Consider the following 12,729-nt stretch of genomic DNA (forward strand, 5'->3'; position numbering starts at 1 on the left):
TAAATGGGCAGTATTGTTATTATTGTTTAAAAATACTGGTTTTTAAAATAAGGTATTATTAAACTAGTAACTTTTTGTTATTAAAAACTCATGGTTAGGGGCTCCTGGCTGGCTCAGTCAGTGGAGCATGTGACTCTTGATCTCAGGGTTTTGAGTTCAAGTCCCATGTTGGGCCCATAGTTTACTTAGGAAACAAAACAAACAAAAGAAAAACCTCATGGTTAAAGGGTTTTTAATCTGATTTCTAGACTAGAAAAGTGATATTCATTTTATTCTCTTATTTTTAGGTTATTCACCAGCACCTCCAACCTGCTTTATTCTGTGTGGTAATTTTTCATCTGCACCATATGGAAAAAATCAAGTTCAAGCTTTGAAAGGTATTGAAGGTCTATTGAATAAATGTTTCTACATTTAGATAAATGAAATTGATAAGAAATGATCTATAATATTTTAATTTCATTTAAAAGATGTAGAGTTGTAGCTAAGCAAATATAATTTGACTTTTATGTGCATTAAATGCAAATTAAATTTAATATCCCTTTAAAATTTTAGATTCCTTAAAAACTTTGGCAGACATAATATGTGAATATCCAAATATCCACCAAAGGTAATGATTTCTATTGCTATATTTTTAAAAGTTTTTTAAAAAACAAACAAAAAGTGAATTCTAAATTTTATATCCATGATTATTAGGAAATGAATGGAACAAAAGTTTGAGAAAATTAGTATGCTAAGAAAAAATTATCCTCACATCATGATAATGTATGTTATACTATACTAGAGATTTATAGTGAAAAATATTGAAAAGGAAAGAGTGATACTTTCAACTATATTTTTAATTTCTTGGTGACAGTACTTTGTCTAGAGCTGTACTCTTCAATATGATGGTCACTAGCCACATGTGTCTCTTTAAATTTAAATTATTTAGAGGTTCCTGGGTGGCTCAGTCAGTTCAGTGTCCAGACTCTTGATTTCGGCTCAGGTCATGATCTCACCACTGCGAGATCGAGCCCTGCGGCTCTGCGCTGGGGTGGAGCCTGCTTAAGTTTCTCTTCCCCTCTACCCCTCCCCTACTTTCTCTCTAGCACTCTCTCTGTCTCTCAAAAAAAATTAAAGTTAAATGATTTAAAGTTAAATATAATTAAAAATTCACTCACACTAGCCACAGTTCAAGCACTCAATAACTGGACAGTGCACATGGAGACATTTCCATCACTGCAGAAAGGTCTGCTGGACAGTGGTAGTCTGGAGACTTAGTTCATTTATTAAAATGCATGAAATTTAAAAAATATTAAAAATTATTATTTAATTCAAGGCAGTAACTCGTCTTTAGACTACTGGATAGTGTTGCAATAATTTTTTTTTTAATGAATTATATTGAATTTTGCTACAGTAGTCGATTTGTGTTTGTTCCTGGTCCAGAGGATCCTGGATTTGGTTCCATCTTACCAAGGTAAGTTGTGTTTAGATTTTTCTAACAGTTAAAAATATTTTGTCAAATTTAAAAATATATCCTACACCACATAAATTGTTTCTATAGGCCACCACTTGCTGAAAGCATCACTGATGAATTCAGACAAAGAGTACCATTTTCAATTTTTACTACCAATCCTTGCAGGTAAATATTACCATTTTGTGTTATGCTTTTTTTCGTTTCATTTCAAAACTAACTTGCCTCTTAAACTTTGTCTCCGAACTTTGACTACTATGAGGTAAATATAAAGAGAAAATTTCTCTTTATTTTAGGTTTCTCAAAACTTTAGAAATATTTTATCACTGGGCACCTGGGTGGCTCACTCAGTTGAGCTTCTGACTTTGGCTTAGGTCATGATCTCACAGTTTGTGGGTTCGAGCCCCACATCGGGCTCTCTGCTGTCAGGGACGAGCCTGCTCGAGATTCTCTCTCCTTTTCTCTCTCTGCCCCTCCCTGACTCATGCTTTCTCTCTCAAAATAAATAAATAAACTTAAAAAAATAAAATTAAAAATATTTTATCACTATTGAATTCACTGATAATGAATTTAGAAGCTGAAAAACAGATGGAGATTTAAAAATCGATATTCTCATTACACATCCTTTAAGAAAAGCTACAATGGAAGAGTGAAACAGATTAGGTGTTACTGCACATGCCACTTACTATAGTCAGAGGTTACAGTCCTTTGTTCTCTCTTTTCTGCCTGCATTCACTCTTTTGGTGACCTTAGCTACTCCCAAAGCTCTGCCATCTGTGTATTGACAACTCCCACATTTACATCTTCAGCTCAAACCTTTCTCCCAGACTCCAGACTTATGCATCCAGATGCCTGCTCATCATCCCCCATGTATGTCTAGTAGACAGCCTCACGCTGAGCTTCTCATCTACTTCCCACCCGTCAGCTCCCAACCTGTTCTGTACTCTTCCTCATCAGAGTTCATGGCACCTTAGTCCTGCCAGTCACTCGAGCCAAAACTTTTTGGGTTTCTCTCACATGTAATGTTTCAGGAAGTCCTTCAAAAATGTGAAGGAAGACCAAAATATATGCAGAATCTGGCCACCTGTCACCGCCTCTGTGACCCTCTACCATCTGCTCTAGCCTGGATTACTGTAATAGCCTCCTCGTTGGTCTCAAGCGTCTACCCCTGCCCCTCAGTAGTCTGTTCTTAACGCTGTATTAGAGTGATCCTCTGACACATAAGCATGTCACCTCCGCCTTACTGATCCTGAAATTTGGGCGCTCCTCGTGCCCAAATTCAGTAACAGCCCATATCCTTGCAGTTGTAGTCAGGGCCCAGCATGATCTGGCCTCCTATTCCTGCTCCTCTCTTCCTCATTTATTCCAGTCACCACAGCCTCCTCTCTGTTCCTCAGACATGCCAGCCATGCTCTGTCTCGGGGCCTCTGCTGTAGCCGCTCCCTCTGCCTGTCCTGTGTTCCTCCTTTGCCTGCAGTGTTCTTCCTCTGCATATCTGCTTGCCTCTCTCACCTCCTTCACGTCTGTGCTCAAATCAGACTCCATTATCAGCCCTACCTATTTTCATCATCCTGTTTAATCCTCCAGCCATCTAGCCCTTCTTACGTCACAAATGATCCCTGATAGCCTGTTTTTCTTTTTCCCATACACTTAGTCATCTCCTAACATCCCATATAATTATCATGTTTATTGATATTTTTTCTGACTGCCCTCCCTCCATTAGAATATAAATTGCATCAGGGCTGGGATCTTTTTGTTTTGTTCACTCATCCCTACGATAGTGCTGGACACATACGGAGAGCTCAGTAAATTACGGTCGAATGAATGGAAGGATAGAGTCCAGCTGAATTTTTGCTGTGGTAAACGATGGGTAGTGGGAATAGCTTTGTATCATAAAACATTTTGCCTTTTAAACTATCTCCTTTTTTTTTTTGGCTGAGGAAGTCAAATTCAACTACTGCTTTCATTTCAGAATTCAGTACTGTACACAAGAAATTATTGTCTTCCGTGAGGACTTAGTGAATAAAATGTGCAGAAACTGTGTCCGCTTCCCTAGTAGCAATTTGGATATTCCTAATCATGTAAGTTAAGAGTCTTCTTTATTAAGCTATCATAAGTGTTGCATTATATAAAATACTGTTAAGTCACTTAATAATTTGACCTTTTATGTTTATGGTTCAAACTACTTTTGCCAGTAAGTTAATTTTTGTTACTAAGTCAGTGTTTCTCAACTTTCTCACTGAAGTATCCCCTAATGGGCAGAGGGAAGCCTAGAATGAACCAGAAATTTCTTTGAGTCTTCCTGTTTTGCCTTAAAACTCATAAATCTTACGTTGTACTTCAAAATATATATGTATTTATTTTAAAAAGTATTTACCTCGGGGCACCTGGGTGTCTCAGTTGGTTAAGCGTCTGACTTCGGCTCAGCCCGTGATCTCACGGTTCATGAGTTCAAGCCCCACGTCGGGCTCTGTGCTGACAGCTTGGAGCCTGGAGCCTGTGTCTCCTCTCTCTGACCCTGCCCCACTCCTTCTCTGTCTCTTAAAAATAAAATAAACATTAAAAAAATTTTTTTTTAATGTTTACCTCATCACGTTCATTATTTTATATGATCTGTCCACATCGGAAGGGTATGTAATGTTTATCTTGTAGCTTCAGGGTTCCCTGAAGTGGTACATGGATCCCCATGTACCATTTTGGGAAATGTGGAGGTACATCTTACAGAGCATTTTTAGTATTTATTTTATAATGTTTAAAGTTTATGTAGGCTACGTATCTATTCTTGGCATTACTCAAGCTGTGGAATTATTTTTAGATGAACATAATTAATAACTGAGTTTATTATACAGTTAAAAGTACAACTGTTCCAGTGTGACTACTTTGGGGGAGTAGCTTTTATGATAAGTGGTGTTAAATGAAAACTTACAGATTTTTTCCTAAAATACAGGATAGCTTATTTCATTTCATATCAGTGTTTCTCAAAGTTCTGTGATTTAAACTTCTCCTAATGATTTCTCAAATTTTCTAAGTCCTTCTGGTAATTGATATTTAATGTAAAGTTGTTTGTTAGCAATTTTAACTTTTACAAATGAGCTGAAGTTTGTTTTATATCATTCTTTTGTAGTTTGTAAAGACAATCTTATCCCAAGGACACCTGACCCCTCTCCCCCTCTATGTCTGCCCAGTGTACTGGGCATATGACTATGCTCTGAGAGTGTACCCTGTGCCTGATCTCCTGGTCATTGCAGACAAATACGATCCTTTCACTGTGACCAATACAGAATGCCTCTGTATGAACCCGGTAAGAACGTCATCAACCTTATATGGGCATAGTTCGTCAAGACTGGAGTGTTATTTCTTTAAGTTAAAAAATTTAGTAAAATCACTGTTAGGAGTAAAAATATGCTATTAAGGAAACATTGAATTAATGTGGTACACACAGAAAGTTCTTCAACTTTCAGGATAGCATGTGACTGTAAAATAATGTAACCTAAAAAAAAGAATACACCAAAGCTTATAAATCCAAATGAGTATTTTTCCCCTTCAAGGTAACTTACCTTAGGATTCCTTTCTGGGAATTGCTTTCAGAGCCTGTATCTCATTCTCTTTAAATATTTTAATGTCCTTTGTGGATGATTTTGACTTTTGGAAATTTGTGCAAGTCCCAGAAACCTAAGCTGGATGAATGTGGGAATTCTTACTCGGACACAATTTCTACAGAAGTAGAATTGCCTTTTCATATTTGGGGAATTACTGCATAAACATTGTTGATGTGATACAAACTATCTTCAGTAGTGATTTTTACTTTGTATTCTTCATTGATTCTTATGAATGTTAGACCTATTTTAATACTTTTTTGTTTTGTCTAGGCCATTTCTAGAAACATCATGACTTACTATTGGTTACTGCTTTCCTCAAACACTCATTTATTTTGTCCAGATTCCTCTAAGACAGGGTTTCTTAACCATGCAACTGTTGACATTTTGAACCAAAGAATTTTTTGTTGGGGAGCACTGTCCTGTGCGTCAGAAGGGTACTTAGCAGCATCCTTGACCTCTCCCCACTAGATGCCAGTAGCAGCCCCCAGTTATTAACAGTGGGAAATGCCTCAGGATATTTGCCAAATGTCCCCTTGGGGGGACACAATTTTCTGTGGTTGAGAACTGCTCTGAGGAGGGGCACAGTCAACAATTTGGTTTCACTGTTTGAAATTTGTGGCCTGATTTTTTTAGAACCTTTATTCACTTTTCCAATATTCTTTCACAATGAGGCTATTTCTTATTTAAATTTTACTCTTTGGGTGTTCTCATAGTTAATGCTTTATTTGATAACACCTTATTTCTGAATTTTTCCACTTTCTCATCCGGTAGGCCAGTAAACAGCCCTCTCTACATCATTCTGTCCTTTTTTACCTTACTTATACCTTTTGGGCAAGCCCCAAACTTGCCTTTGACATTGCTCCATCCCTTCTTGACACTTCCACTAACAAATGCCTGCAACAGGCCAGACATTGAGTTGGTGCCAGGCACACAGAGACCGAAACAAAAAGACCATCTCTGCCCTAGAGTTTAGTAGTGGACGCATTGTGGGATTACTGCTCAGTTGCTTTGGGGGCACCTGAGAGGGGCGTCAACCTAGATTTTTCACTGGAGGGAGAGAGGGGCAGGAAAACTTTCTTCAACATGATGTTTGCATGTCTTATATGTGTATGTAGCATTGCACAGTACAGCATTTCTTACGCTAGGTAGAGCCACCCTAAGCATTTCCAGATACATGTTAGTAGAAGACAGTCTAGCCAACTTGAAAGACTTTTGCTTCAGGTGGAGCCATTTTATAATAATATCTTATCTCAGCAAAGATCGGGGGGAAAAACATCTGTCTCATTACTTTATAGTCACATCTTACAACTTTCTTTTTAAGTCATGAGCAAGGAGTTTGATTTTAAAAGTAGGAATTCGGGGCGCCTGGGTGGCTCAGTTGGTTAAGCGGCCGACTTCGGCTCAGGTCACGATCTCGCGGTCCGTGAGTTCGAGCCCCGCGTCGGGCTCTGTGCTGACAGCTCAGAGCCTGGAGCCTGTTTCAAATTCTGTGTCTCCCTCTCTCTGACCCTCCCCCGTTCATGCTCTGTCTCTCTCTGTCTCAAAAATAAATAAATGTTAAAAAAAATTTTTTTAAATAAAAAAATAAAAGTAGGAATTCTTTTTAGAACAGTTGAGTGTTCACTTACAGGCATTTTTTTCTCCCAAAGGGATCTTTTCCAAGAAGTGGATTTTCATTCAAAGTTTTTTATCCATCCAGTAAGATAGTAGAAGACAGGTAAGTGTACCCCCAGAAACAGCAAGAAGGAGGTGTCTTTTAGCAGTGTAGTGCTAAAAATCACAAGTCCTGTAGGTGTGCTGAGGTTTTAAAAATATCTGTAATTGTCTTTTGGAATATTCTAGGCTGAATTTGTGGTCATGCTGTGGGACATAGAATTGTATGTACTTGATGGCACATTTGTGATAAAACAGATTAAGAACGGTTTTCTGAGGAATATCTCAGAACAGCTCTGGAGCTGGGTTAGTTCTTTTATAGGCTGACTTCTGATGACATCATTATTCAGAGAGGTCAGCCCCACCCTCCACATGGTTGATTCTCAAAACCTAGGTAATCTGCCTTAAATTGGCAGCAAACAAGTGTGGGGGGGGGGGCGGGGACTGGATGTGTGTGTGGTGATGGTGAGGGGTTGGGATTGGGAGGCTGTCTTGGGAAAAAAGAATAATAACCTGGGAAGGCAGTGGTTTTCAAAGGGTGATCTATAGACCACTTTCATCCAAATCTTCTGGGATCCTTGTTAAAAATGTTTCTGGGGTGTGGAGCATAGGTGGCCCAGTTGGTTTAAGTGACCAATTCTTGATTTCAGCTCAGGTCATGATCTGAGGGTTCGGGGGTTTGAGCCCTGCATTGGGCTCTGTGCTGACGGCGCACGGCCCGATTGGGATCCTCTGTCTCCCAAAATAAATTAACATTTAAAAACAAAACAAAAAAGTTTCTTACTTACCCTGGCCCAGGAGATACCATGGTCATGAAAGTGGTTTTCCCAGGGCAAGGCTTATCCATTGCACTCCGGATGTGCCAATCCCTGCGATGTCCCTGAATGTGGGAAGCCCGGCTGCATAATTTGTGGCAGTGGGGAACTGCTTTTGTGTTCCCCGCTGGAGGTGGGAACTTAATCCAGGATTAAGCTGGAACTTAATCCTGTTAAGTTCCAGGATTCTGCTCCAGACCTATCAAATGTCTCTAGTTTAGAGCCCAAGAATATGCATTATTGACCCTATTTCTCTTGGATTCGGGCATCCTAACACGCGATTTCTCGGTTAATCATATTTTGAAAATGCTCCCACATTCAGATAAGAACAAGTGAGCAAGTAACTGCCTTCTGGGTTCTTGTCAGAGAATATAATCTTGAACACACAGCCCAGTTGTCTTTCATTTTTAGTGGGCAATTAACATATTTACTCAAATAAAAACAAACATGAGTACATGATAAAGATTTCGATGTTTAAAAGTATAAAATTGGAAAGGAAAAATACATATGCTTCCTAACCCTGAAACCGTGATTAACAGTTTCTTACATATTTCTTGAAAAAAAAAAAAAATGCATTGTTCTTGCTGCTCAATAACTCATGGAGGATTTAAGTCCATTCACTTTGAGATACTGTAAATTTTATTCTCGGATTCACTCACTTGACACATATTTGACTCTTACGGCATTCCAGACACTATTTAATTTGTGGAATGAATACAGCCAGACAGATACTCATTAAGGTCGCAGATATTCTAGTCTATTCTATAAGCCCAACAAATGTTTGACTCTACCTAGCCCACACTGAATCCTAAATTGCCCCCCCCCCCCACCTGATTTGGAATGCCCTTAGGTAAGAGGAAGCACCTGTCTCCAGTCTCATGGCTCCCTATTGTCACACCTGGATGCCCCTGAGGGCATCTGATTTTGTGATCTCAGGATTAAGTCACCTCTGAGGGGTGTCTGCCAGGAGCATATTTTGTCCACCTTCAGGATGACTTTTACTGAACTGCGATTTGATATGAAACTTACTCTGCTGTGAAAACCAGTACCGGGAACTTTCAGTAGGTCTCAGGACAAGAGAATTCTGTGTCTGTCCCAAGCAACTGTTTATCTTAGGGGAGACTGTGTATCTTCTGAGAAGCTCCCTTTGCTTTAGCTGCTAGGAAGTACAACCAGATGTGTAGCCCACTTTGATAGCAGCAGAGGAATTACTAGCATAAATTTTGGGTGCAGCTCTGGCTTCATCTTCTCTCCCCTGTATTTTGCCCTTGAATTTCCTCATTTACTTTTATCTTTTTATGACATCTCTGCAAGCCATTTTATACTCTTTTCTTAAAAAATGAGTCAGGATACAAGTAAGTAAATCACAACAGGAAATGAACTGATGTATTAATTATGATGGCAAAGACTTCAGCTGTTTCTGCTAACGTTGCCCGATTGACATGCAGAATTGTTTGCGTTCTAAGCACTTTTTGCAGAACTCTTTGACAGTTCCTGACATTACTGTGTTAGAAGTCATGTGTGTACCCGTCTTCCTTAAAAGCTTCTAGCATAGCTTTTGACTTGCAGTTGACGCTCACTGTTGGTTGAGTTGAAATAGTTGGCTCCTTTATCTTCTATGGACTCAGCTGCTGAAAAGTTTTGACATGATTTCCAAACTATAATTTAGTAGTAATAATTGAAGGAATCTTTTCAGTGCTGGCTCAAACAGGTTGATGTACATTTATTTTCAAGAGAACAGAAGACAATTTGAAGATACAGTGGAATAATTTGGTCTTCCTGCTATTTAGTTTCGCCTAAGAAGAAATCGCTTAGTAGATTATTTGTGAAATCATACTGTAGACTTAATCACAGAAACTGTAGTCAAAGTAGATAAGGTTGGGGCGCCTGGGTGATGCAGTCAGTTAAGCGTCCGACTTCAGCTCAGGTCACGATCTCGGGGTCCGTGAGTTCGAGCCCCGCGTCGGGCTCTGGGCTGATGGCTCAGAGCCTGGAGCCTGCTCCCGATTCTGTGTCTCCCTCTCTCTCTGCCCCTCCCCTGTTCATGCTCTGTCTCTCTCTGTCTCAAAAATAAATAAACGTTAAAAAAATAAAAAATAAAAAAAAAAACAACAAAGTAGATAAGATTAACCCTGTTTCCGTATGTACTCTCAAATACAGTTGTTTATTTTAAAACACAGTATTGGTGATGTAGTGGAGAAATAAATACCCATTTTCACACATAGTTGGCCAGAATAAAAAGTGGTAAAAACTTTTATGGAAGGGAATTTGACAGGATTTCTTAACACCTAGACTATATATACCAGCGATTCCATTTTTAGGAATTTATCCTCCAGGTGTACTTAGGTTTATGTTTAAAAGTAGGTACTGGTGGGGTGCCTGGGTGGCTCAGTCAGTTAAGCGTCTGACTTTAGCTCAGGTCGTGATCTCACCGTTCGTGAGTTCGAGGCTCACATCAGGCTCTGAGCCTGGAGGCTGCTTCAGATTCTGTGTCTCCCTCTCTCTTCTCCCCTCCCCTGCTCATGCTCTCTCTCTCTCAAAAATAAACATTAAGGGGCACCTGGGTGGTTCAGTCGGTTGGGCGTCCGACTTCGGCTCAGGTCATGATCTCGCGGTCCGTGAGTTCGAGCCCCGCATCGGGCTCTGGGCTGACAGCTCAGAGCCTGGAGCCTGTTTCGGATTCCGTGTCTCCCTCTCTCTCTGACCCTCCCCTGCTCATGCTCTGTCTCTGTCTCAAAAATAAATAAATGTTTAAAAAAAAAATTAAAAAAATAAAAATTAAAAAAATAAAATAAAAGTAGGTACTGGCACTTTACTGTAGGTTTTGTAATAGCAAAACAAACAGTGTAAACGTGTATCCATTTAAATGTGCGTGCTTCTTCAGAACTTTTTGAATTTAAATTCCAAAGCCTTAAAGGAAGGGATTAGGTTAAAAATTATAAATATACTTGTTACTAATTGAAAAAAGGTGTAGAATAGTGCTTATTGTATTCTACCACTTAAGTGTTTTTAAAGCATATACCCTCACAATACATGCTTACATATAATTACATTATCTTTATAAGGACAAATAATTGCTTCTGGGAGCAGAGACGGAGTGTGAGACTGACTGATTTTTCACTGTGTCCCCTTCTAAATTTGGAACAATGTTCATGTAATGACCTATTTTTAAAATGAACTACAATTAAATATTAAGAAATATATAATAAATTTGGTTTCCAAACTATTTAATTTTATGAATTTCTATTTTCAGCAAACTTCAAGGTTTCTGAGATTCTAAGACCATCTGAAGACAGAAAATTCATCAGTTTCTGCTTAATTTTGTATCTATGTAATTTTGATAAGTTACAATAAAATTATGATAAACTCAGAATGTTCTTAAATTTGTATTTTATGGAATTTTGTTATTAAGTTATAATAAACATGGTACACTTTACAAGGTTTTATAGCAAAAATATTTTCTGCATAGTCTTAAGAAACATGTGAAAGTATGTATGAAGATATAATCTGATTATACATTTATGGTTAAAAACTGAAGTTTTGGGGCACCTGGGTGGCCCAGTTGGTTGAGCGTCTGACTTCGGCTCAGGTCATGATCTCGCAGTTCCTGAGTTCAGGCCCCGCTTTGGGCTCTGTGCTGAAAGCTTGGAGCCTGCTTCAGATTCTGCGTCTCCCTCTCTCTCTCGAAAATAAACATTAAAAAAAATTTTAAGGTTTAATTATTTGTTGTCTAGCCATATACCAATATTCATTTTAAGAAAAGTACAAATATTTAAAATTTTCTGAACCTTTGTTTTAGTCTAACTTAGGTTTTTATCACCATAAGAGTCCTAATGGTATATTCAGCAATTTTCAAACTGTTTAAATTTCAAGTCACAGAATTTATTCTAATAGTGAAAACCTTTGTGTCAGGATATTACTATGATAATTTCATAATTATCTTCTGGCACTGGAAATTTAAAAACACATAGTCCCCCTTGATTTTACATTTAGAAGACACAGTGTTTATTTTAATATCATCCCCTCACTTACCTTTTAGTTTATGGCATTGCAATAATAACCTAGAAATGAATCTGAATGACAGGAAGTTGTTAAAGGTACAAAGAATTTCTCAAATGTAAGAGCATCTTAATATTACAAAGAGCCTGGAATGGAAGACATTTCTTTGAAAGCAAATTAGCTTTTGGGAGAATAGAGACTGATAAAAAATAAAAATGACATACTGAAAGGAAAATTCCTCAAGGAAATTTAATCTGAACGTAGTGATAAGTGAATTAGTAGTTAAGAGTGAAGTGGCAACTTAAGTGGTTTGAAGATGGAAAATTTGGGGAGAGCATTAGTAGAGGCCTGATGTTAGAAGAGCAAGATTTAGCTTTAATTTTAAGAATAACCTAGAGAGGGGTGCCTAGGTGGCTCAGTCAGTTAACTGTCCAACTTCGGCTCAGGTCGTGATCCCATGGCCCTTGAGTTCCAGCCCGGCATCGGGCTCCTTGCTGTCAGCACAGAGCTCTCTTCAGATCCCCTGTCTCCCTCTCTGCCCCTCCCCTGCCCACACTCTATTTCTCAAAAAATAAACATTAAAAAAAAAAAAAAAAAGAATAACCTAGAAAAAGTTAAAGAAGAAATCAAGACATAAGGTCAAAAGCTATATATATATATATATTGCTTGGAAAATGTACAACTTGGGCCTTAAACGTGGTAGCGAAATAAACACTGTAAGGTTGTTGGTCCAGTTATGAGAACAAGAGCTACCTATGAAAGACGATGGGTCGAAAGTTATAAATGGAAATTGATACGTGTTCCCTCATCATTAACTCCTTCATTTAACAAATAATTGTTTCAATAAAATGAACTTTTTGAGATCTTTTTACATTTAATGGTTAGAAAGATAGGGTGCATTTAGGAGTTAGCAAGGTGAAGTTAAATGAAGCAGGGTAGTTAACTATGAGCAGAGAAGTTGCCAAAACCAGGCAACAAGAATAAGATAGTAACTAGAACCAGGTGGGAATCAGTGTTGTCCAGAAACATAAAGCAGAAGTCTGAAAGATGGAGCAGTAGAGGAGGAGCACTCAAAGGGTATCCTGGGCTGCTTTGAGGAAAATCAGAGGGGTGTTGTGCTCCCCGACTTGGTGCTTACTCAGGTGGAGCGTGGCCCGCCTCACTGCAGAAATCTGGGTATGAGGCCCTGTCATAGGAAGGTGTGCCTTCGAGC

The 12,729-nt window shown here is 38.6% G+C and overlaps 1 protein-coding gene and 1 non-coding gene across 5 annotated transcripts in view; both read left to right on the plus strand.

Moving 5' to 3' along the window:
• POLE2 (DNA polymerase epsilon 2, accessory subunit) overlaps positions 1-10,890 on the plus strand; it is a 30,836-nt gene extending 19,946 nt beyond the window's left edge. For all 4 annotated transcript variants that reach the window (XM_049612829.1, XM_049612830.1, XM_049612828.1 and 1 more), the window contains 8 exons: positions 288-377; positions 553-607; positions 1,394-1,453; positions 1,541-1,618; positions 3,423-3,531; positions 4,575-4,751; positions 6,699-6,766; positions 10,771-10,890. In XM_049612829.1, coding sequence (XP_049468786.1) covers positions 288-377; positions 553-607; positions 1,394-1,453; positions 1,541-1,618; positions 3,423-3,531; positions 4,575-4,751; positions 6,699-6,766; positions 10,771-10,789 — 656 coding nt within the window. In that variant the 3' untranslated portion in view covers positions 10,790-10,890. The remainder of the gene's footprint in view (positions 1-287; positions 378-552; positions 608-1,393; positions 1,454-1,540; positions 1,619-3,422; positions 3,532-4,574; positions 4,752-6,698; positions 6,767-10,770) is intronic.
• LOC125910538 (U1 spliceosomal RNA) lies at positions 7,483-7,645 on the plus strand. The gene has a single exon (XR_007454039.1). It is a non-coding gene; the product is annotated as a U1 spliceosomal RNA (small nuclear RNA).
• Positions 10,891-12,729: the final 1,839 nt, after the last annotated feature.

The sequence above is a fragment of the Panthera uncia genome, assembly GCF_023721935.1.
Source record: "Panthera uncia isolate 11264 chromosome B3 unlocalized genomic scaffold, Puncia_PCG_1.0 HiC_scaffold_1, whole genome shotgun sequence".
In the NCBI taxonomy this organism is placed as follows: Eukaryota; Metazoa; Chordata; class Mammalia; order Carnivora; family Felidae; genus Panthera; species Panthera uncia.